At 40.1% G+C, this 26,144-nt stretch overlaps 1 protein-coding gene across 9 annotated transcripts in view; it reads left to right on the forward strand.

Annotated features, from left to right (window-relative positions):
* Positions 1–26,144, forward strand: part of ADHFE1 (alcohol dehydrogenase iron containing 1) — a 43,142-nt gene that overhangs the window by 4,454 nt on the left and 12,544 nt on the right. For 5 of the 9 annotated variants that reach the window (XM_025477875.3, XM_025477873.3, XM_035708467.2 and 2 more), the window contains exons 2-13: positions 2,043–2,080; positions 3,861–3,907; positions 4,462–4,515; positions 4,697–4,851; positions 4,998–5,194; positions 6,741–6,818; positions 8,011–8,116; positions 11,439–11,591; positions 13,570–13,668; positions 17,698–17,776; positions 17,961–18,057; positions 20,636–20,793. In XM_025477875.3, coding sequence (XP_025333660.1) covers positions 2,043–2,080; positions 3,861–3,907; positions 4,462–4,515; positions 4,697–4,851; positions 4,998–5,194; positions 6,741–6,818; positions 8,011–8,116; positions 11,439–11,591; positions 13,570–13,668; positions 17,698–17,776; positions 17,961–18,057; positions 20,636–20,793 — 1,261 coding nt within the window. The remainder of the gene's footprint in view (positions 1–2,042; positions 2,081–3,860; positions 3,908–4,461; positions 4,516–4,696; positions 4,852–4,997; positions 5,195–6,740; positions 6,819–8,010; positions 8,117–11,438; positions 11,592–13,569; positions 13,669–17,697; positions 17,777–17,960; positions 18,058–20,635; positions 20,794–26,144) is intronic. The other 4 variants (XR_007407027.1, XR_004810573.2, XR_003147658.3 and 1 more) reach the window with 2 other exon arrangements.

Raw genomic sequence — 26,144 nt, forward strand, 5'->3', positions numbered from 1 at the left:
AGCAAGACGAGGGACCAGGCTAGAGAGATTAGCTGGGCTGGTGAGGCAGGGCCAGATCTGAACTTTATCCAAAGAGCCATGGGAGGGGGAAGTGAAGCATCATTGGAAATAAGCCCCTGACCACTGTGTGGCAATGGTAGAACCAAGAGAAGCTTGTTAGGAACACTGTCATTATCCAGATGAGAGATGACACTGAAACCAGAGATTGGCAGAGGACCCAAGAGAAGTGGATGGATTTGGGTATAGAAATACTGGGGGGGGGGGGGGGGGGGGGGTCTTGACAGGTGGTTTGCTATAAAGGGTGAGGGGTGAGCCCAGGATAGAACCCAACATTTAAGGAATGAGTGGAGTGGAAAAGGAGCTGGAGAAAGAATAATTAGAAGAAACCCAGGAGAGTAGGGAGTCCTGGAAAACGAGGAAAGCATTTCACCCACCCAAGGAGGGGGTGGCCCACAGTGTTCATTGCTAGGAGAATAAGGTGCTTGGTGGGGGGGTGGGTCTGAGAATAAGGATACAGCAAGAAAGCTGGGACTGCTGAGACAACAGCCAGATTTCAGGGGACCAAGCAATGCGTGGGAGGCAAGAAAATAGAGCCACCAGACCTAGGCCAGGGGAGGAGACCCAGAGAGGGTGAGCAAGCCAGAGGGGACAAGAGGTTGAGGCTTTGAAGCATCAAACTCTTAAATACGACAAAGATTGAGTGGGGGGGAATACCGGGAACACAGGACAGATAGAAGTACTAAGGAGGCAAAAGAGGATGGGATTCAAACCACAAGTAAGAAGTAGAAATGATTAGTTGAGGCGGCCTCAGAACCTTAAAATATAAAATAAAAAGAAGAGGGGAAGGGTGTAGAAAGCCTGTGTTCCCACAGCCCGAGGTACTGGAAAGTTCTGAGACTGGATGTTTTCATCCCTTTGCCTCCGCTTTCTGGTCCTTGGAGGGTGCAAAGCAGGGAAAATTCTCCAAAGAAAGCCCACCTGCGAAGGACTTGGCCTTGCCTGCTGTTTGCCCTGCAGCCACCTGAGACTGGCTCAGGCCGGCCGGGGCGCTCCGGGACGCTCCGCACGTGGCGTCCTCAGGCGTGTCCAGCAGGTGGCAGCCTCGACTCGCGGTAGCGTTCACGTCCGCTTCGCCTCGTCGGTTTTGGAGGTCGCGACCACCCTGCAGTTCAACACTTCGCTTCCTTCTCCACTCTGCCCCTCAGATGTTCTCGCTCCAGATTTGAAGGGGGGTGGGGAGGGGTGGGAGATGGAGGACGGGGCAGTTACGGCCTCACGTATCTACGGGGACCCCTCTGGGACCAGGTCATCTGGCAGGAAACAGAAACCTAAAGCCCCGCTGCGAGGTTGGAGCGCCCCGCGAACGGCAGGGAGCGGGACTGCGCGGGGGCCCGAGCCAAGGGTGGAGAAGGGACTGGGAACCGCGGAGGCGTGAGGGATTGCGGAGGGGAGAGTGACGGGCCTGGGCGCACTTCAGGCCCCTGGGGAGCGAGCAGGGGAGCAGCAGGTGGAGGAGCCCGGGGTGGGGGCGCGGGGCCGGCGGAGAAAGGATGGAGGGCCCAGGTGGGCACCAGCGAGGCCTGCAGGCCCACCGAGGGCTTCTCAGAGGCCCGGGCCAGAGTCAGGCTCAAGAAAATGGGAAAACACAAGTTCCCTGGGTGGAGGGGAAGGGGAAGGCAGGTGCATTGAGTAATTAACCTTGGGTCACTTTGGTCAAAGCTCCTAACCTGGGAAAAGAGCTGGGACCTCATAGGAGCACTGAGACCCCACCTCAAACTACTTTGTATCCCCAGAGGGCTTCTCTCAGCTTCCCGCAGGCATTTATCAAGCCCTGAACAATTGAATGACTCCTGGAGGAATGACCCTGCGACCCTGGAAAGACTCAGAGTGGATTTTTGTCCACGATGATTTCTGGGTTTTCCCATGTAGCGTTTGCCAGCAGCTACTGCTTTGATTGCATCTCAAGACTAGAATGCAATGTGATTACATTAAAGCCTCCTATCTTTTGGTTTTCCGGGTTAACTTTTTTTCCTTTTCCCTAGATGCCAGTGCCCAACTCATTCTCATACTTACTCCCAAGGTAATAATACATTTTGTGTTTTTAAGGTGGCCAAAATTTCCAATCCCTCCATTGGCACTCATAATACTTGGGCAAAGGATAAATCAAGGGATGTGAGAGGAAAGTTGAAATGGTTGCCTTTTCACTTGCAACTGGTAATAGGTAGTTCTGATTATATGATGGTAGCTGAACGTATGCTACTGATTATATGCTTGGCTCAAGTATATATTTAATGCTATGTTTTTCTATTTCAAATAGAATTATTTGCCAAAGCTAAAATTGGTGGCACAGATATGATTTTAAGGTAGTCTGAGTTAAACAGAATTAATCAAGATGAAATCTTTGGGAGGTTTTGATACATCTCAGGAAAGAAAATGGCTAAAGAACAAACCAGACGCTCCTAGAAGAAAAAAACTTGTATCAGTTAAAAAAACTAACATTCTATTTCATAGTAATTAAAAATAATGACAAGTTTGCAGTTCCCACAAACGTCTTAATCCTTCCCAACTCCATTGTCCGAAGAGCAGCAGGAAGCTCATTGTAGCTTCAATGTGTCCTCAGAATGTCACATGAATTACTGACACAAAAACTGATTTCACCCCTTAGAAGGAAAGGTCAAATCTAAACAGCACAGTGAGAATGGAAACGAGAGGGCCTGCCCGTACAGGAAACTAAGCAGAACCCTAGAGAAGCCTGTTGGGGAGCAGAACAGATAGAGTGACTGAAGACTTTTTCCTGCCACTGGTGTGGCTCACCATTTAGGACAAGCCAAGGGACCTCCCGTCATTACTGACTGTCTACTAGATGAAAGCATGCTCAGCCTTTTAGGTCCTCATGAACATATGCAGAATTTTGTCTTCAGCTGGTTCTTTCAAATTCTTAGTTGATCTCAACAAAGAATTAGTAGTCTCCTGTTTGGGAGAATACAATTAATAATTTAAAGGAAGATAATCTCACTATTTTCTAGTATTCAATTTATGTCTTTTCCTAAACTTCAGTAGCAAGAATAGAATATTCCTTTAAAGTTGATAAGAATCAAAGAAATTTGAATTTTCATTAAGGATACCCTTGCCCTTAGAAAGCCAAAAGTAGACTATTGTCTAGTTGTGGTCACTTGTTCTTTAAAAATAAAAAAATGGTAGTGGAAATTGTTGCTGTAGATTTTTTTTTCAATCTCACTGACCAGGAGTGATGCAAGTGGAACTACTTGTTCCAATACAACAGGAAATCATTTTTGCCGTAACTAGAACCTGATACATTACAAAGAAATATCGTTTGTACAAAATTTTATTAAATTTCACAAAGAAAACTAAGTTTTTGCAGGCTTTAGCTTGAAAAATATAAATATCTTACTGTGATAATTTTTTCCTCCATGGAAAAAAATTTAATGCAAACAACTGATCACAGTTGTTATAAGAACTGTAAGCAAGACTCTAATTAATGAATTTACTAATGGTTGTTCTCCAACAGTAATCCAACTCCAGAGTCTAGAGGGTTTGTTTTTTCTAGAGGATTTTTAGACTTCAATTTCAATGAAGAAAATATTTTAAATGGCTTCATTTTCAGACAATCAGCATCAGGTTAGCACTACATTCTCTTAAAATATAGGTTTTAATTTCAAAATTTGACAGGCAACAATGAAACTGGAAAATATATTTTAGGTAAGGCTTTTTCTTTTCTTTTTAGGTAAGGCTCTTTAAGGGAAATGCTTATGTTCACTGCTGAAATACCAATTTACTACCAAATAATATTTTTCCCTTGTTTTTGAGGCTTACTCTGATACAAATTTCTATATTCCTAGCTCCTGGATTTCCACCTTCTGGGAAAACAACAGATTATGCCTTTGAGGTAGATATAATCAATCCATTCTTTCTTTTATGAATGACTTGAAAAAATACTATTTTGCTAATGCATTATTATCTCATTTGAAATCTATTAATTGGTGTTCCCTAATCTTATTATTTGATCACTCTATATAGCAAAGTACCTTGTTAGGGTTATCTTCTGATAACATGAGTAATGGCTAGAATACTGACTTTTGTTCAACCGTCAAAATAGGACAAATTCCCAGTTATACAAATTCTCCAACTTATATGTGTTGTATGTTACATCTTCTTTAGTTTTGCAATTAAAACAATCCCAAAAGAGGTCCAAGTAATCTTTTGAACCAAGGATAAAAGAGCAATGAATTCTTACGAATTTTTATCACACTGTTATTATATAATAATTTGTTTAAATCTCTTGTGTCCTCCTAATTCAGGAGTCATAAATTAAAATGAAGACCATGCAAAGAAATATCTACTTTATTCTCTATACAATAAAAAAAACATTCATTTCATTGATAGGTTTTTAGAAATGAAACACACCCTACACCTAAATCTTTTTTTTTTTTTTTTTTCCAGATGGCCGTTTCAAATATTAGATATGGAGCCGGAGTTACAAAGGAAGTAGGAATGGCAAGTATTTAAAATTTCCACAATCTTCCACTATAAATGTTACATATCTTTTAAAACAAGTGCAAATTGACAACAATTGAGTCCTTTGTTTTTAAAAATGTACAGTGTTAAGTCTGCCAGAGAGAGTCTATTATGGTTCTCAGTCAATTAAACCTAATTAGAAATTATTTTTGTTGTTTAGGACCTACAAAACATGGGTGCTAAAAATGTTTGTTTGATGACAGACAAGAACCTCTCCCAACTCCCTCCTGTACAAATGGTTATGGATTCCTTAGTGAAGAATGGCATAAATTTTAAGGTTTACAATAATGTGAGGGTGGAACCAACTGATAGAAGGTATTATTTTATTGTTGTTATTTACTTTCTGTAGAAGCCAACATGTATCACTGTTGCCTAAAACTTGCTCCATGCCTTGTTTAATTATGTGGCAATTTATTCCTGAAAAAATATGACATAATGGGTTTTATTTTCCCTTCTCCAAGTTTCATGGAAGCTATTGAGTTTGTCAAAAAGAGAGCTTTTGATGCCTACGTTGCTGTTGGTGGTGGCTCCACCATGGACACCTGTAAAGCTGCTAATCTGTATGCATCCAGCCCTCACTCTGATTTCCTAGATTATGTCAATGCCCCCATTGGGAAAGGAAAGCCTGTGTCTGTGCCTCTTAAGCCTCTGATTGCAGGTAAAGACTGTTGTTTGTCTGTCTTATTTTGCAGTTGGCAAAAGACCTTAGGAAAAATGAAAGCAAGAAATTATAGGGTATACATTTCTGAAGCTTTCTGATTTCTTCATGTCAGCATAGTACATTGTTGAGAGAGCAGAATAGATTGCAGTTCACTTATGTTTAAAATCCTGATTTTCATTATTGCACAGAGGGAGGCAGTTTGGGTCAGTGGTAGGAAAGTTTGCAGATTTATGCTAGGAAATCACTTTGTAAAGGAGGAGGGAAGGTTATCGTTCGCATATTATCATATCCCTCTAATGGCAGGTTTGTCTTCTAAACCCCTCTCTGCTTTGTCCCATTTTGCCAACCACTGTGGAGTATAAGGGGAACATTGGCTATTATTTTTCTGATGTTGACTCAACCCTTTCTTCCACACAATGGCTCTTCAGCTGACCTGGGGCTTTGTCTCTGCTCTGGGACATGTGGCCAGCATGGCTGCATCACTCTGGGCAACATCTGCTCTTTGGCTGCCCTGGGGACAGATACGCAAATCCAAAGCAAAATAGCTTATCTGTCCACGCAGACCTTGGAATCTTTTGGTCTTTTCTTCCCTCCTATTTTATGGCTGTTAGCATAGTACTGTTTAAAGTTTTATAGTTAAAATGCACTAACTGGTAACTGGACAATATCTGTCTAAAGTTTTGTCCTCTCTCTTCTCCCCCCATAAGCCCCCACTGTGAATGGGCCTTGTGATGGTATAGGAGTAAGTTGAAGGCAGATGAACTGCTTTGACGTGAATGAGAAATCAGCAGGGAGCAACATAATTGATGTCTGGCAAATGGAACCCTCTGGTGAAACTGTGTCAGCATCACACAGAGGGGTGATTAGTAAAGTTTAGAAACTTGACAGAACTACAAAACCACGGAGCCCAGCGAAGGCAGAACGTTACTGTGCTTGCTGCCAAGAGGGAATAAAGATGTCTTTTAGAGAAGGCAAATATGAGTTTTCTAACCGAGATGCCAAGCAGCCTGTGTTTGAATACCCAGCTGCAGCTGCTTAAGTCCTGGTGCTAGAGTTCCCAGAGTTCCTCGCTGTTGACCCAGAAACAGACATTACACATGCATGTTAAACATACACACCATACATACATGTCATTCCCATATACATGTTGGCACAGGCACTGACATCATACATATGTGTTCATGCAGGTACAGATATCACACATACTCATCAAAGTGCACATATTTGTTAGACATGCCTACATGTCATGCAGACACGGACACCATGCATGTGAAACGTGTGTGTATTAATGCAGACAGTGCCGTCACATATACACATTAAATATGCATGTTAATGCTGACAGGCATACCATTATGCATGCATGTTAACACGACTCTGACACATGTGAAGCATACATGTGTATTAATATAGATACACACATCTGGTGAGCAATAGGGGCATCAAAGCTTCCTTCTCTAACTTTGGTCCTTGCTTCCTAAGGCTGAATTAAATATCTCCACTGACCCTTATTTAGATGCTTTATTTAAATATTATTTTTTTCAAGTCCCAACTACCTCAGGAACTGGGAGTGAAACTACAGGAGTTGCCATCTTTGACTATGAACCCTTGAAAGTAAAAACTGGTAAGAACTGTGCCTATAAAAATTGTGTTTAATTCTCTCTCCTACCTTTCAACCCCACCTTCTTTTCTTTAATCCTAATATTTAAAAATCAGGGACTTAAAGATTTAAGGAAAGGGTATGTATGCATACACACTTTTTTTTTCAATACATATAAAAATATGAAATTGTCTAATAAACTTCAAAGAGAATTTAACTTCTCTTTGAAGTTTATTAGACAGTTACCTACAAAAGCATACTGAAATGCCATAATCTTCATTGGCCATTTCTCTGCCCAAGTTAGTACCTGTATGTCAGTAGTGAATGGTTATTCCCTTTCCTGGACATCTTTTCAACATTTTTTTTCAACACTTTAAATCAGTTTCATTGAGATACAATTTTTATATATTAAAATGCATACATTTTAAGTGTTGGTTTGATGAATTTTGACAAATAGATAAACCCGTGTAACTACTACCCCAATCGAAATATTAAGCATTCCCATAATTCCAGAAATATCCAAAGGTCCCAGCCCTTTGTAGCATAATAAATTGATATTCGAGGGCATATTTATAGTAACTTTTCTTTTTAAAATTAAACTACATTATCCTTCGACATTATTAAAGATAATAGTAGCCAATACTTGAGTTCTACCTTATAGTTTTTCAGAGACTTTTATGTAATATTTTCTAATATGATCCTTTTATCAGCTATGAGAGATAGAAGCCCTATATTGTTATGATCTAATCTAAACAGAGAACTCAGAGAGACTAAGTGACTTGCCCAAAGATACATAGAAAGTTGCAGAACCAGGACCCAAACCAGTAGTGTGCTAGTAAACCAGCTCTCTGGAATTTAATCAGTAAATAAGCCCCAACTTGTAGTACTAGCCAATTTCTTTGATATAGATACTCCCACCATAGCTTGTGACATCATTCAAACCAGAGCTGGGAAGAGATGTGCACACTTGGCTCTTTCAAACCAGAAGGAGCTTCATATCCACTGAAAAACCTAGATTTCTGACTCCAGATCTCTTTCCACTCTTCTTGCTGCCTCCCATCATGAGAATGAATCTCATCTCATATTTTTAATTTTTAAGAATAAATTGTTAATAAATTGTTAATAAATTATTAATAATTGTTAATAAATCCTAAAATAATTTAATTTTTTTAATGGTGTCCATACCTATAGCCTCTATTGAAAATCCCTGTCTTAGGCATTGCTTCGCGAGCCATCAAACCAACACTGGGACTCATCGATCCTCTGCATACCCTGCACATGCCTGACCGGGTGGTTGCCAACAGTGGCTTCGATGTGCTTTGGTAGGTACTGGGGTCATCTGGAGGGGCTTTTCCAGTACCTAAGTCTATGGACAGTATTTTCTTGCTAAAAGCACTTGCTTTCATTCATTGATTAGTGTTCCACAACATCCTCAGCTTTGGCCATCATTATCCACTTTCCTAGATGAAAACATGGAATGTGTAAAGGCTGATGACTAGGTGAGTTCCTGGGTGAGCCACAGACCCGCTGTTCAGGATAGACCATGCCAGCCACAGCTGCTGCCACAGGGACAGAGCGAAAGGAGCAGTTGGAGCTGGCGGGCAGACCCACAACACCTGCCTCTATGGCTACACGAAGCAGGGAATAGCCAGAGATGCCACAGCATAGAAGAGGGCAGGAAAGGGAGCTAATATCTCCTGAGTTGGACTGTGCTCACCGTGGCAGCACATTACACACCTCACTGCTTCACCACAGCTCTGCGCCATATGAAAAAGAAACCAGGCTTTGAGATGTTTAGTAACTTCCCAGCGTCAAAGTGCATGCTCCATTGGTCTCAGCTGCATGTACTGATGGATCCCTGAGTGCTGTTCCTTCCAGTGTCCTCACAGAGACCCACAGACACTTCACACTGAGCAGGTCCCAAACTACCTATTTCATCCACTTGCATGTGTTCATTTTTTGACATTCTAACATCTCCGAACTGAGAACACATCCTAAAATCTGTGGTATGACAGTATGGTTTTCTTCCTCAGTGTTACCTTTATTTTAATGGTGTGTCTTATAATGCATGGCATCTTAAATTTGATGAAATCTGATAATTCTCTAACCACCACCACCACCCTACCACCTCACAGCTTCTCCTGAGTCCCTTAACTATGAACTTCTTTGTCATGCCCACATATAACCAGTATTTCCTACCACTTGTCCTGCTTGAATTTCTCCTGTCTGCTCCCTCCTCTTGACCCTCATTGTTCCCACCTTGGTTCATACCTGCCCAGCTCTTGCTTACATAATTGCAGTAGTCTCCACATCAGTCTCTCTGTTTCCATCCCATAATCCTTCCATCTGTCCTCTCTACTGGCCTCAACAAGCTCTAAGAATGCAATATAATCATCACACATATACACACATGCGCACACACATACACACACCTCTACCTGACAAGTCTTACAGTGGTTTTCCATGCCTAATGCCTGAAGGCCAGGTCTCTTTGGCCCTGGAATGTTCCCAATGCTAGCTCTTTATCTGTTTGGAGAATTCATCTTCCAGTTCCACTGGATCATTCTCTTCTTGATGACTCTTCTTCTTTGCTGATTCTCCCCCTTTCCTCCTCTCAAGTACAACTGGCCAATCCACTCTTTGCTCTTCCCCATTGTGTGGCCTATACATTCTTTCTAGGACATTTCCACTTCTCATGTCTATTTCCTTCACTGCACTGTGAGTTTGATGAGGAGAGGACCATCTTATTGACTTCTCCATTCCTGCCCCTTGGCACAGTGACTCTCACATCATAGGTATTTGGTTGATATCTGTCCAATAAAATTCATGCAAACAGAAAGTAGCAGAGTCAGGATTCACATCTAGATCTACCCAAGTCCATGGTCTGCTTTTTTCACTACATTATGTTGCTTGCCAAGAAAGCGGAGAAAATTTTATCCAACTCCACCCCGGTTAACATTGTCAGTACTTTGAAGAGTCATCCCTAATAACTTGGAAATAATAGAAATAAGATTACCCTCTCTGATTGGAAATTACATACTAAATAAATAATAAACCAAAACAGTCACCTTTAAGTGAATGACTCATAGGCCCAAAGACTTCACTGTCAATCAAAGGGAGAGTGGTCCCAGAAGAAAGGAGATTGATGGTAGTTGTCCTTCTGAGTACTGTTTGAGGGAGAGAACACCTAGCCTGAGGAATCTGCCTTTGAGGCCAAGTGGCCTGTTCTGAAGCTGGACACACCCATGTATTCAGCTTATAGGCAGGTCCCTCTATTCGGACTCCATAGGCCTTCTGATCATCACTTGGCATCCATAGGACCTCATGTTAGGGAGAAAAGATGCCATCAAAAGGCTTAGATGTCTGTGCCCCTCAGTTGTACATTTCCTTGTATTTCTCAGTCATATCAATAAATCAATCAATCTCAATAAATCAATAATCAGACTTCTAGGTTCTACATACAGTTTTTGTGAGCTCAACTCTGGGAGTCTGACCCTGAGAGACAGATCTGCTCTTGATCTCAGAATTGAGATGCATGCAGGTTAGGGGTCTGACTACACCTCAGTGGACTCACTGCCACCCCATTCTCCTGACATGGATGCCTCATTCTTGCATTGTTGCACAGATTCCACAGATTTAGAACCATAAGGCCACAGCATCCATCTACCAACTTTACTTAAAATTTTTTTCAACGGTTTGTTCAAAAGCTGTTATCTGCTTCTCATGTATAGAAGAAATTCTCCATTTTAAGACTGAATTATCGTGCCCAAAACAGTTCATGTTATAGTGTGCTCCCAAAGCATCATTGATCTAGATGGTTATGTGTTTTCTTTATTAGAATTGATGGCAGGCCAGCAGGTGAAGGAAACTCTGAAACTTGGTTCTTGAAATAGCCAACCTTTAGTTTAAGGCATGTCAGAAAAAAATTTGAATTTTTTTCAGGGTAAAAATTAATAATAATGGTGAATTGTAAGTTTTACAACAGACTATTCTAAGTTATTATTTTAAGTGCTTTACATGTACCACCTCATTTAATTTTCACAGCAGCACCAGGAAGACATATTATTATTTGCCTTGTTTTAGAGTCACAGGGTAGGTAGTGACTTACCCCAAGCCCTCAGCAGGAAGGTCTTGTGGCAAGATTTACAGCTGACACCAGCATCTGTGTTCTCACCCCCTGCACCATACTCTCAATAGGAGGCACAATGTAACTTCAACCCTCCTTAAGTAATATGATATTTGATCAGTACAAGGTATAAAATGGTAAATATATTAGCAAGGAAATCATTTTTTAGATTCAGTGCTTTTCTTCATGACTCAAATATGTAAAAATTTTTATTTGCACTAGAGATTTATTTGATTTATTTGCACTAGAAAGGAGTCATATGTAATCCAGTAACACATACTGGTCAAAAAACACTGTAGTGCTATTCGTATAAACTTCACTGTGTTAATTTCTATAATAAGCAATGACTGTTGGAGGCCAAAGTCTGACCTGGTGGGATGTACTGGGATTATCACTGCTACATAGCATATCTGCAATGGAATGAATACCTAACATGTCCAAAAGAGTTTGTAATCTGAATGGAGGGCAAAAAAGAGAAAGGTACTTTCAATCTATGTGTTTCAAATATTTCCTGTTAGCCATGCCCTGGAATCCTACACTGCCCTCCCCTACCACATGCGGAGCCCTTGCCCTTCAAATCCTATCACTCGGCCAGCATATCAGGGCAGCAACCCAATCAGCGATATTTGGGCAGTCCACGCACTACGGATCGTCGCTAAGTATCTAAAGAGGTATGTGGCCCAGAGGAGACAGAAACAGAACAGAAGGGGCACCTCGTAGGCTCAGTCAGTAAAGTTTGCAAATCTTGATCTCAGGGTTGTAAGTACGAGCCCCATATTTGGTGTTGAGATTACTTAAAAATAAAATCTTAAAAAAAAAAGAAAACAGAAAAACCACATTCCACCCTCACATAAAATGTAGTATGCTAGATCCGGAAATATCCTGAGCAAGTCTGTTCATCAAAAGATCAACCACTGGGTGTAGAGGAGCACCAGAGTCCAGCAAGCTCCAGAAAGATGAAAAGGATGGGGAGGGACGCACAGGAGGACAGATGAAACCTGAATCCTTCAGTCTGAAAAGGCAAAGGCAAAGGAACAAAATATGAGCCCCTGATTTCTGAAAGTTGCATATAGAAGGATTATTCATCAAAGCCTCGAAATGAGAGCTCAGGTGAGGGAAGATGTCCTTTGAGATTTGGCTACCCCAAGAGCTGAAATGAGACCCAGAGAGGCAGATGTTGGTTGTGCTCATGCAGGCCCTGTCCAAAGGCACACAGAGTCAACCAAGTAAGCAAACTAACATGAACTAAATTTAAGAGATACATGTATAGAGTTAGGAGATATAAAAAGCTTTCTAAAAGCTTTCAAAAGATTTATGAATGATGTAGCCATGACTGGCTCCTAAGAGAGCAGAGATATACTTAGAAATATACTTAGTATATCTAAGAGCTATACTTAGAGATGAAAGCCAATCCCTGAGACATTAAGACCTATGTAAAGTCAGACTCACTTTTATACTTAACATGTAACGGAGGGAAAGAACGCATCAGGTTGGACCTGGATGTGAATGCAGTGTTTCCTCTGGCCCCGAGCTGGAAACTGTACTAGAGAGGGAACACAGACCACATTTTATAGTAAGAGCAGGGGAAAGGAACACAGAACTGTTTCTGGAAGCCATCAGGGAGCAGGGTAGCGTTTGACTGGGTAGATGCAGATCCAGATAATGGTCAGCCAGTGTGCATGACAAGGACAGAAGGCTTGGCAAAGCACAGTGAAGGGTGAGTGGGTAAAAAGAACAGGGAAGGCTAAAGCCTCATCATCTGCTCTCTTTCATCTTGTTATTCAAGGAATAAGAAACTAGCACTGGGTTTGGAAAGGAGCCACAGATGCCTAACCATTCCAAATGAAAGGAGATAAAAGGCTGTAGCAGTCTTACTTCATAACAGGAACCCTTACTCCAGGCAAAATCGTGAAAAGCAAGCAAGGAGTGGTTTGTCGTTCTTGGCAGTCTTAGGCTTCCTCCCTGGAGCAGGATTTCTAAGCAAGTGTGTGCAGGATGGTTTAGCTGCATCTGCAAGGGGCCTTTGAGAATTTGCTTTTCCAAAGTGGCATTGGGACATCTACAGCAGGCAAAGCCTTGTCCTACAATAACATCCCACTTTCATAATGATAAATATTAAAATAACATGTAATTTTCACAGATATTAAAAGAGGCCTCCAGAGGGTTCTGTTTGGGGCAGTGTCACAGAAAGAAAAACAGCAGGGCAGGCTACGATTAGCCTGCAGGCAGCCCCAGGTGACCAGGACTCATTTCAGAGAACCAGTCTGGGCTCTGTGCATTCTGAGTATATGTTTACTTGAAGTCCATTCACAGCTGCCGTCAAGATCATTGACAAATGAAGAAGAAGAATGAGTCTCAGGGCACTTTCCTAGAGTAGCTCATAATCCAAGGGTCAGTGCTTTGCTTCCGCTGGCACTTTTATCACATGAGCAGCCTGACAGCATATTTATTATGCCTTTGCCCAAAACCATTGATGAGAAAATATGTTTCCCTTCGGTTTTCGTTTAGAAGACAAGATGTCATTTGAATAAGTTGCCTAATTTTTCTTTCTACCGAGTAGAATTTCTTTTTTCCCAGATCTTTCCCTAAGGCAGCTTTTTATTCAGTAGGAAATGCCAACGTTGATGTAAGTATTCATATCATCCACAGGGCTGTCAGAAATCCTGATGATCTTGAAGCAAGGTCTAATATGCACTTGGCAAGTGCTTTTGCTGGCATTGGCTTTGGAAATGCTGGCGTTCATCTGTGGTGAGCAATTTGAGATTTTATTTCTTCACCTAAGCTATTGCTTTTATTTAGAAAAGCATTAGCATTTTTAAAATGTTTATAACTTAGGACAAGTAGTAAGATCTAAATATACCATAAGAAGAAATTTAACTTAGGGTCCTGAAATATTTTCTTAATTCAAATGTAATTTATTGGGTCATAGATTTGTTTTTAAGTTGTTTTTTTAAATAAACTCTACCCCTAACGTGGGGTTCAGACTCATGACCCTGAGACCAAGAGTCACATGCTCTACCGACTGAGCCAGCCAGGCACCCTCATAGATTTTTTTTGGTAACAGCCTTATTGAGATACAATTCACATACTATAAAATTTATCCATTTAAAATGTATAATTCAGTGGGTTTTAGCATATTCATAGATTTGTATAGCCATTACCATAATCAATTTTCAAACATTTGATTGACCTGAGAAGAAATCCCATACCCCTTCACTGTTACCCATCAATCCTCCTATAACCCCCAGTCTTAAGCAACTACTAATCTACTTTCTTTTCTTTTTTTTTTCATGGTGAAAACCCTCAGCAGATTAAGTTTATTTTTTTGTATATTTTTTTTATTGGAGTTCGATTTGCCAACACATAGCATAACACCCAGTGCTCATCCTGTCAAGTGCCCCCCTCCGTGTCCGTCACCCAGTCACCCCATCCCTCCACCCACCTCCCCTTTCACCACCCCTTATTCGTTTCCCAGAGTTAGGAGTCTCTCATGTTCTGTCACCCTCACTGATATTTCCCACTCATTTTCTCTCCTTTCCCCTCTATCCCCTTTCACTATTTTTTATATTCCCCAAATGAATGAGACCATGTAATGTTTGTCTTTCTCCAATTAACTTACTTCACTCAGCATAATACCCTCCAGTTCTATCCACGTTGAAGCAAATGGTGGGTATTTGTCGTTTCTAATGGCTGAGTAATATTCCATTGTACATATAGACCACATCTTCTTTATCCATTTGTCTTTCAATGGACACCGAGGCTCCTTCCACACTTTGGCTACTGTGGACATTGCTGCTATAAACATTGGGCTGAAAAAAAAATAATAATAAACATTGGGCTGCAGGTATCCTGCCATTTCACTGCATCTGTATCTTTGGGGTAAATCCCCAGCAGTGCAATTGCTGGGTTGTGGGGTAGTTCTATTTTTAACTCTTTGAGGAACCTCCACACAGTTTTCCAGAGTGGCTGTACCAGTTCACATTCCCACCAACAGTGCAAGAGAGTTCCCTTTTCTCCACATCCTCTCCAACATTTGTTGTTCCCTGTCTTGTTAATTTTCCCCATTCTCACTGGTGTGAGGTGGTATCTCATTGTTTTGATTTGTATTTCCCTGATGGCAAGTGATGTGGAGCATTTTCTCATGTGCTTGTTGGCCATGTCTATGTCTTCTTTGGTGAAATTTCTGTTTGTGTCTTTTGCCCATTTCATGATTGAATTGTTTCTTTGCTGTTGAGTTTAATAAGTTCTTTATAAATCTCTAATCTACTTTCTATCTCTGGAGATTTACTGTGGATATTTTATGTAAATGGAATTATATAATATGTGGTCATTTGTGCCTTTAATTTAGCATAATGTTTTCATGGTTCATTCATACACACATCAATATGTCATTCTTTTTTATTGCCAAGTAACATTCTACTGTATGGATATACCACATTTTATTTATCCGTTTATCAGAAGATGGACATTGGGTTGTTTCCACTTGTTGGCTATTAGGGTAGCCAATACTCTTACTTCATAACAGGAACCCTTACTCCAGGCAAAATCATGAAAAGCAAGCAAGGAGTGGTTTGTCGTTCTTAGCAGTCTTAGGCTTCCTCCCTGGAGCAGGATTTGTGTACAAGCTTTTGTGAGGAATACTCAGTAGGAGTGGAATGGTAACTCTATGTTTAAATTTTGAGGAACTACTGTTGTTATCCACAGCAGCTATACCATTTTACATTTACATTAACAGTGGCTAAGGGTTCTGACTTTTCCACATCCTCCCCATGTGTCATAGATTTTTGAAACCTCAAATATAAGAATTTTTATCCTAATCTCACAAAAAGAAAGGGATCAAAATCTTTGTCAGTAGCCCAGAATTGACTTGTTTGATCAGAACTTTACTGGTATGATGTCTTAAAATTGAATACCAGTAATCACTGAGAATTAAAGAATAGGATTTTGCTATGGAGAGTACAGTGAAGTCACCCCAAAACTTGGCTGCTGAGAGCACAGATTGATACCACCATTCTAAAAAGCAAGTGAATGGGGTGCCTGGGTGGCATGGCTGGTTAAGCACCAACTTTTGGTTTAAGTTCAGGTTGTGATCTCCTGGTTGTGGGATTGAGCCCTGCATTGGGCTCTGGTCTCAGCATGGAGTCCACTTGAGATTCTTTCTTCCTCTCCCTTTGTCCATCCCACTCATATTCTCTCTCTCTTTCTCTTTCTCAAATAAATAAATCCTTTAAAAAATAAATTAATAAATAAATTAAAAGCAAGTGAACAAAATCTATCCAGAGCTTGAAAACTATTTATATCCTTGGGCCCACTAATTTTAGTTCTATCAATGTAGCCTAAAGAAATCATCATCATATGATCAAAGTATTTCTTTCTAAGAATATTCACGTAAGTTGTATGTATAATTGAAAATTTGGAATCATCCTAAATTTCCAACAGTTTGGGAATGGATAACTGAATCGCAGTACTCAGAGAATAAAATAAGGCTATTGAAAGAAATGTTTTAGAAGAATAGGAAATGATATGGGAAAATATTTATAAAGAATATTAAATAGCAAAAGCAATGTTTGAAACTATGTATATACAATCATAAATTAAAGGTATGCATCAAAAGACTAGAAGAAATATCCTATAATGATTATCTTTAAGAAATAGGATTATGGACCATTCTAATTTTTACAAAGAACATATACAACTCCTAAAAGAAATCAAACTAAGTTGTTAGATATCATTAGAAAGTTACTTTTGAAAGCTACATGAACCCTTTCGCATCATGAAAACACACTAAGCAATGATTTTCCAAATACTGTGAAACCCAAGAAAGGTAAAGCACTTTCCTAAGTACCCAGCATTTCAGAGAACCAGTAGCTTCTGCTTCATCTCACAAAATTTGGTAGGCAAGGGATACCTTTTTTAAATAAATAATCATGCAGTTCCCCAGAATACTTTGTCTTCCTATAAAATGTAAGTCATTTGCTGAATAAGCCCACATAATCCACATTAAAAGATTTACAGACCATTATACTATTGTAAAGCATTTCATTTTCAAGATCTTAATAATAAATATATAAGCTTCTCACAATATATATCTCTGGGTATGACTAATAAACTATAATATAGTCCTGTTTGTTCACTAAGAATTCAAGAGAACATAAAAAAAGTTTTTTTTCAAAAACAAATTAAAAGAATCCCACAAATAAAAACTATGGTGCCTTTTCTTACCAACCTTTCAAACTACAATACCATTTATGATTCAACTCTATTAGTATGTAACATTTGAAAGGATGTATCAGTTATTGATGGGACAGATCACTGGAGGGTCCAGCTTGCATTCTAATGCAGCACATCTTGGCTCATAACACACCCACATTGTCAGCTTGTATAGGAAGAGCACACTGCCAAGGCAAGTGCAGAGCAAAATAGAAAACACATGCCCTGAAGCTTATTAAAGAAATTTCAAAGTAAATTCTTGATTTCTTCAAGATCATCAGGTTATCAATGTGTTTGTGAAGCAATTTCTGCAACACTTTTTAATGACATACAATCCTATAAGCATTTGAATTTGAACATTTCAAAGGTTTTGTTAATGATTACTCAAAATGTCCGATGCATAATAATATATTGTTGTATCAAAGAAAACAGAATGTATAACTCCCTTTGTGAGATAATTATATTTTCAAAAGACTGTTAAGGACTCTCCCATAAAACTATCTTTGTTTTGCTAACTTGAATTTCTGATATCTATATGTCAACATAAGGACTTTCTTTCTTTTCTAGCCATGGAATGTCTTACCCAATTTCAGGCTTAGTGAAGACATATAAAGCAAAGGATTATAATGTGGATCACCCACTGGTGGTAAAATCATAATAAATTCTTTAATTAAATTTCATATCTTTGCAGTTGCCATAAATGTATTTATCAAATATATTTGTCAATTCTTGATTGCTTGGAGTATAGGGTAAAGTAATTTAATACCTAGAATATGCAGGTTAAAGACCTAACTTTGCACCATTGGTCACCATATTTTGTTTCTTTTCAGCCTCATGGCCTTTCTGTGGTACTCACCTCCCCAGCGGTGTTCACCTTCACAGCACAAATGTCTCCTGAACGGCACCTGGAAACGGCAGAAATATTGGGTATGAACCAATACTCATAAATCTGTGACCCGCATGTGTGGAGCATTTCATAGGGTTGCTTCTGAAGATAAACCATAAAGGATAATAATACCCACAAAGTTGCTTTGAAGTAGTTTAATAATAAAATGCGAGTCACCTGCCTAAAGTCCTACCTATCATTAAAATTCTGTAATTTTGCTTCCAATAGTCCATTAACAATAAAATGAAACCAAATATTGCTGATGTTAAATTTGTAGTGATAACATTTCTCTTCTTTTCATCCCCAAAGAACATGAAACTCTTTACATAGTGTTAATGTTGCGAATGGTTTTTCCTATCAAGGTGATAAAATGAATCTAATTCAGGAAGTAACTGTGCATTCCCAGTAATAGAAAATCTAAACAACTAGAAACTTTATTAAAAAGATCCCAAAAGAAGAATTTTCTTGGCTACTCTGTAGAATAGAGTGTCTTATAACAAGACACCTACAGTGCTCTTTGAATCTCACAAGAAATAAAATTATATTCAGGCTAGTAAAATTTTTCAGTAATTTTTCTATGACGAGAACTCTTTTAAGTAGACTTTGAGTATTTGATTAACTTTCCAAACATTTTATTCCCCTACTTGTGTTTAGGGTAGGAAGGGAAAAGCAAAAAATAAAACTTCATTATGCTCTTCTAGCTCCAGCCGTTGGAGAGGTTATTTCCAGGAAGGTAGGCATGACCACAGACTCCTACGTACACTTCTTTGACTCCCTTCTCTCTCACACTGACATTTTGTGCTTTCGCAGAGTTCCAGGTGCTGTGCTGTGCTGGGAATCCTAATGAGAGACATGCAGGGTAGAAAAGCAGTGCAGGGGTTTCATTTTCCTGGGCTGCTGGAAATACGGTGCGAACCTTACCAAAGACCTTGTGTTCCTTTCGCCTTTTAGATGGGGGTGTTTTTCAGCCATTTTGGGGACTCAGATAGATGCCTTGTAAATATGCAATGTAAGTAGGAAGGAGCCCAAATAGTAGGATGGATGTATGGTAAGTGGGAAAGTCTTAGAGAACTCAAAGTTAAAATTCCAGGCAACCAACAACATCACTGAGAAAGCAACCCCTCTGATAGACAAAACTCAGAGTAGAAGAACCCTCCTTGCATAGGAAGTGTTGTTGTTATTCCATATTTAACCATTAAATATTTCAATTTCCTATGTAATCTTATATTTTCTTAGCTTTATACCAATTTATTCTCTTCCCTATCCTTTCTTTTTTTCTAAAACACTTCACAGGAAAACACAGAGGCTTTGATGGTGTGTTTTATGGCAGCAATCCCAGGAACATAAAAACCTCATAAACCTTGTATCGTGTGTCACCTTTCCACCTAATCCATATTTCAGCTGCCGCTATGTAATACAGACTGGTCTTGTCATGCACGGTTTACCTTCCATCCACCCTCTCTCCCAACTAGCCCCATATCTGGTTCTATTTATACATTTTCCTGGATTACTAAAACAGTTCTTGCTGTCGTAGAAGAAAAAGGTTAAGACTAATAGTGTGCTTCAGTATGGAGGTAAACTATACATTCTAGTCTCATTTTGAACAATACAGAGAAAGCAGACTCAACGTGAAGCATTCTGGATAATAATTAATGCCACATCTGTCTGTCAAGTGCTTCACTTCCTGGCAGTGAATGTGTTTGACTAAAATGGATGTGGGGCTGGAGTGCTAAGGTTCTGGGAACTGTCACTGCTACCCTGCCTGAGGACAGAACCCCTAGCTCTTCCAGACTGTCTCTGTGATTAATTTTTAATCATGTCCAAATTTTGCCCTTACAAATTTCCAACCCTTGGCGATCTTCTTCCCCCTTCACCAACATCATTATTACCTACGTAGGAAATACTGTTTTCTGAGAGTCTTTATGTTCTTAGTTCTGTCTGACTGGTTCTGTAATGTTTATTTAGAGGAACCCACCCTGCCCCTTGGCAACAGAGCCCCAAATAAAAAGTTTTATAGCTATAGAGAGGAAATATTTCCTTCCCTGGCCACATAATCCACTTTTGTCACTTTTCTCTGTTTGGGCAGTCAGTGCTGGAACTTTTGTACCTCTATATGTCCTTGCCTCACAAGGTGTTGCAGAGGGTTGGTCTTCTTTTCCTAAGACGTTGCTGTGAGGAAAGACATCGAACACCTATACCTCTAGATGTCAGCAAATTCCAAGCCTTGAAAGTTATATAAGCTGTGTTTTCTCCTACAAACACTCCTTCCTCTTCATCCAAACACCAGCCTTCTTTTTTGGTCTCCTCCCTGTGCTTCTTTTCTTGGCTTAGTTCCTCTTCTTCCCACCACACCAGGGGCAAGCAGCCCATTGGAAATGTGAGAGCCAAGTTAGCCCCCCGCCCACCAGCCAACTTCTCTCTGCAGAGGATCCTGGGGTTCTGCAGGCCAGCCTGGCCCATCTGTGAACTGCGGAGTCGATCACTGGGCTGGCCTCCATGTGGTGGCACAGCAGTAGCCTTGTCCTTGGTGGTAGGGAACCAGCGGTAGGCTATATATTCATCTATCTTGTGACTGAATTATACAGACTCTCTCTACAGTCAGCACTTTGTGTCTTCTAGGAGCTGACACCCGCACTGCCAGGATCCCAGATGCTGGGCCTATTTTGGCAGACACACTCCGGAAATTCTTATTCGATCTGGATGTTGATGATGGCCTAGCTGCCATTGGTTACTCCAAGGCCGATATCCCAGCATTAGTGAAGGGAACTCTGCCCCAGGTAAGAGATGCAGTGCGTCCTCTCTCCCTTCTGAGAAGCACAAAGCTTGGTCCATTTGGGGTGTCTTGGGGAGAGAAAAACCTAGGGGTCCTCCAGCAGCTTTCAGGTCTCCTCCACACCAGACAGCAGCGCTTGTCTTCCTCTGAGGGAAGGGGCCAGTCTCCCTCATCTTTATATTCTTCCATAAAACTGTGGCTTTTGGGAGCTTTTATGGTGTAACTGAAAGGATCTCTTATAAAAATTCAAGGTGAAAGCAACCACATTTTTCTTGAGGTATGGCAAAATTTCCCTTTTTACCACTTCTCCTCTTTTAAGAGTCTTCTATAAAACTATGTGAAGCTCTTCCAAAAAGACCACTGATATTATTTTATATCATAAAGAGTTATAAATTCCTACTACTTTGCAAAAAATGGGCATGGCTTTAAATCAGTACTATTACAAAATCACTTCTTAATGAATCTGGGAGAGTGCATATTTTATACATATACGTAGATATATCATCTGTGTCACTTTGAGTATTATTTAAATGTCGCTAAAGAATTTAAACTGAGCTGCCAACCTTTATTGAGTGGAATCATAAGTGATGTAGAGTTTCCCCTCCAAGTTTCTCCTGAAGAGAATTTACACTCCCATTGGACCACTCTTACATTTTGGATCAGATACCCATGTGCTATAGCATCAGATCCTAATAGGATCCTAATAGTTCACTGCAATTCACCATAAAACAGAGCCAGAGTCATGAGCTCTTGGTTTGGGGACCATACCATGCTCACCATGCCCAGAGTATTCACTTAGTCCCCCTGTCTAAAATGGGGAAGACGTGGGTTACTTAAACACTATAAGGACTCGAGGGCAAGGCACTTCTACCCAAAATGAAGGCAGACATGGATGTCTCACTGACTTTGAAACAGAGTTAACAGCTGGAATATCCACACCACACTGATTCCTGCTTACCACAAGTAGCAGTGCTTTTCCTCAACCCACTCTGGTTAAACAAAGGCCTCACACTAGCTTCTTCCCCACTTAGCAGCTGCTTAGAATGTTGAAGACCTCACCTCTCACATAAGATGATATGTGTATGGATTGGGTTAGCGGACTCATATGTCCTCAGGAGGTAGGTAGGTAATAGCAATAAACAAAGTCATTTAAAGCAGCAGTGAGTTGTGGGGATTTTAATGAACTGGAAAGCTCATAATTCATCTCATTGGGTGAGTGTCTTTTCAGCTACAATTTATTATTCCCAAGCAGAAGTTCAGGTCCCAACATTGGTAGAGCTTCCAACTTAAAAAAAAAAAAAAAAAAAAAGCAATCTGGATGTTTGTATTGTATTCCCTGATTACCCACTGTACAAACTAAACATGACCAATTGGCCAGCAATTTCCCTGACTTAGACTCAGGCCCAGTAGCCTCAGTCGTATCTACAAATATAAGTGAATAAGAAAAAGAAACATCTCAAAGTGTAGCTAGGATAACTCATAAACCCTTAATGCTAATCAACAAGCCCAAGGGACTAAATAGCCAAAAAAAATTCAACCAACACAGTTATTTTATCCAAACCTACTAGACCATAAGTTCCATGAGTACAGGACCTGTTTTGTTCATCCTTCCTCTACTGCACCTAGCACAGGCTAGTAGAGATGTTAAAGGAACACATACCTGTACCATCTCTCCTAAGTCTTCAGGGCAGGTGAGCTTAATGGCTGAATGGTAGTAACTTTTTCAGAAGTTTCCTTACACTAAATAGGATTCACCTAATGACAAGAAGCCATGAAAGCCTGTCCAGTGATACCAGAGACCAAATGGTCTCTACAGTTTTGACATGGTGGTTGGCTCTTATAGCATGGTTCCAGTGACAGTGCCACTCCTGCAAGAGGAATTCTGAAAAGCTCTACTTGTTCAGGAATGGGTGTTTGTCAACCTCCAGCGATGGTATCCATGATTTTCAGATGAAACTGTGTGATATTCTTGGCCATTTAATTAGTAGTGGCAAGCATCTTCCAGTCATCAGCACACAGTGGCAAGTGTGTACTGTTTAAATTCTACTGTGCTCAGTCTTCTACTTTCAGAAACTGTTCCAAATAGCAACAGATCCATACTAACATTTGAGACTACCCACTAAAATAGCAAGTTAGGGCAGCCCAGGTGGCTCAGCAGTTTAGCGCCGCATTCAGCCCAGGATGCAGTCCTGAAGACCCGGGATCAGGTCCCACGTCGGGCTCCCTGCATGGAGCCTGCTTCTCCCTCTGCCTGTGTGTGTGTGTGTGTGTGTGTGTGTGTGTGTGTGTGTGTGTCTCATGAATAAATAAATAAAATCTTAAATAAATAAATAGCAAGTTAATTAGGTATCATATTAAATGCCTCAGGGCATATATCACACTAAGAAGTCACAGATAGCAAGACCTTAATTAGACAAAACTGATTTTTTTTAGTTTCATAAAAGATGCAAAGTAAGGGATCCCTGGGTGGCACAGCGGTTTAGCGCCTGCCTTTGGCCCAGGGCACGATCCTGGAGACCCGGGATCGAATCCCACATCGGGCTCCCGGTGCATGGAGCCTGCTTCTCCCTCTGCCTGTGTCTCTGCCTCTCTCTCTCTCTGTGACTATCATAAATAAATAAAAATTAAAAAAAAAAAAAGATGCAAAGTAAATTGAATCTTTCAAGTACAAGTCATGTCTGTAAAGTAGGAGGCCAGGATCTCCTCATGTTGTACTCATAAGGCAGCCCCAACGTGAATGCTGCTTTTTAAATCATGTGTTTGTGATTGAGAGAAACATAGTTAATTTTAATAAACTAGCACTAGTTCCATTTTAGAGTCCATGTAATTGAGTCAATGTGTCCTATATATGGAGAGGGCAGGAGACAGGGCAGATTCACAGGACTTTAGGAGGAATCTTAGAAATCAGCCTGTCTGTTTTGCAGATGAAGAACTACTATGGGTTTTTTGTTTGGTATTTTTGGCAGCAGGGAACATTTTACAGGAATGCTATGGCAACTTCAGAATTTTACACATGCAGCAGGCTAATCTTCACTTATTAGTATCTACAGGATTTAAGGTAGTGAGAGGGATAGACTGGTTGCAGCAAAGAATATTGCCAGAAAGATTATTTATGTAGTCGACATTTGATAAAGCTTCTTTTATGTTCAGCAAGGAAGGATCAGTTTTCACTGAAAAGAACAACCAGGCCAGTATTCTTGACCAAACACCACATCCCATACTGATGGCTGCAAACAGCAGCCCTGTGTACGGAGGCTTCCAACCGCTATAGCCAGGCTGCAAGGCGAGCAGGCAAGAATAAATCAATCTTCCAACCGGGGTTTCTGAAACCTCTGGAAAAAAACATTTACATTTCAAATCAAAACATTTCATTTCTGAGGAGAGCTGTCTACCAAAATGAGCACTTCCACTCCCTGGCAGGCAGGCCAGCCAAAATGTTGTTATTTTATGAATGTGCTAAAAGTAGTAGTCAGGATTTATTTCAGTGCCCATGTTAATCAGTTGTCCTTCGGTCTTACACGTCTATAAATAATAGTGCATTGCTGAACACATCTTAAGTCTGAGAGTTTAGCTTTTATATGGCATAGATGATATCAGTGGGGATATATCACAAACTTTATGTCCCTATCCTCATTTAACCTATCAGGGGGTATTAGAAATGTGAAAGAGAAATTCAAAGCAGCTTGGCCTGAAGTACTTCTGAGACTCCTGAACTATGCCAAAGATGAACAGGACTGTTTTAAGGGCCTCTGAACCCATCAGATAAGATTCTCTCCTGTTATATAGGCAGAATAGTGTGAGAGTAATTATCGGCCACAGCAAACGCCGAACTTCAGTTCTTGACCCTTCCACCGACACATATGTACATCACCATGAACAGGTCTCTGCCTTGCTGTGGATTTTCACAATTTGTTTAGAGTCTCCGAAGATCAGCTGCAGCATAACATTTTACTTTGGTCTTACCCATACTCATCAGCATGTCCCCATCCTTCTCCCATCTGTCCATTCATCCTTCCTTGTTTTTTAATTATCTTTTTAATCGTGGTAAAATATACCTAACATAAAATATATTATTTTAACCATTTTTAAGTGCACAATTCAGTGCCACTGAGTACATTTAGTGTTGTGCAACCAGCACTACTATCCATTTCCAGAACTTTTAAATAATTTCAAATTGTAGCTCTGTTTAGTAGGCAACAATAATTGCCCTTTCCCAGCCCCTAATAACTTCTATTCTACTTTCTATGAATTTGCCTATTTCAGGTGCCTCATATAAGTGGAACTCTACAATATTTGTCCTTTTGTGTCTGCATAATGTCTTCACTTATCATAAATCTTTAATGTGTCAGAATTTAATTCCTTTTTATGGCTGAAATAATATTCCATTGCATGGATATACCATCTGTTGCTCATCCATTCATCTACAGATGGACAGTTGGGCTTTTCCACCTTCTAGCTATTGTAGACAATGCCACTGTGAACATTGCTGTACAAATACGTTTTAGTCTCTGTTTTCACCTCCTTTAGTTATATACCAATGAATAAAACTGTAGGATCATAGGGTAATTCTCTGTTTAGCTTTTTGAAGAACCGCCAAACTGTTTTCCATAGAGGCTGCATCATTTTACATTCCCACCAACAATGCACGAGGGTTACAATTTCTCCACATCTTCATCAAGATTTATTATTTTCCTTTTTTTTTTTTTTTTGATAGCTATCCTGATGGATGGGAAGTGAGAACTCATTGTGGTTTTGAATAGCATTTTGCTAATGACTAAAGATATTGAACATCTTTGCATGTGCTTACTGGCTATTTATATATCTTCATTTAAGAAATATCTATTCAAGTCTTTTGCCTATTTTTTATCTTAACTTTTCTTAAAATTTTATTTACTTGACAGTGAGAGAGACAGACAGACAGCACAAGCAGGCAGAGCAGCAGGCAGAGGGATAGGGAGAAGCAGGCTCCCTGCTGAGCAGAGAGCTGGCATGGGGCTCGATCCTAGGACTGTGGATCATGACCTGAGCCAAAGGCAGACCCTTAACCTACTGAGCCACCCAGGTGCCCTCTTTTGCTTATTTTTAAGTTGATTGTTTGGGGTTTCCTGCTGTTGAGTTGTAGTAATTATATATTCTAGTTATTAATCCCTTATCAGATCTGTAATTTGCAAAAACTTTTCTCATTCTACCTGAGTTGTCTTTTCAACTCTCTTGAGAGTGTCCTTTGATGCATAAAAGTTTTAAATTTTGATGTAACCCAATTCACCCATTTTTTGTATTGCCTGTGCTTTTGGTGTCATATCCAAGAAATTATTGCCAAATCTAATATCATGAGATTTTCCTCTGTTTTCTTCT

This window comes from Canis lupus, chromosome 29 (assembly GCF_003254725.2).
Source record: "Canis lupus dingo isolate Sandy chromosome 29, ASM325472v2, whole genome shotgun sequence".
NCBI classification, from domain to species: domain Eukaryota; kingdom Metazoa; phylum Chordata; class Mammalia; order Carnivora; family Canidae; genus Canis; species Canis lupus.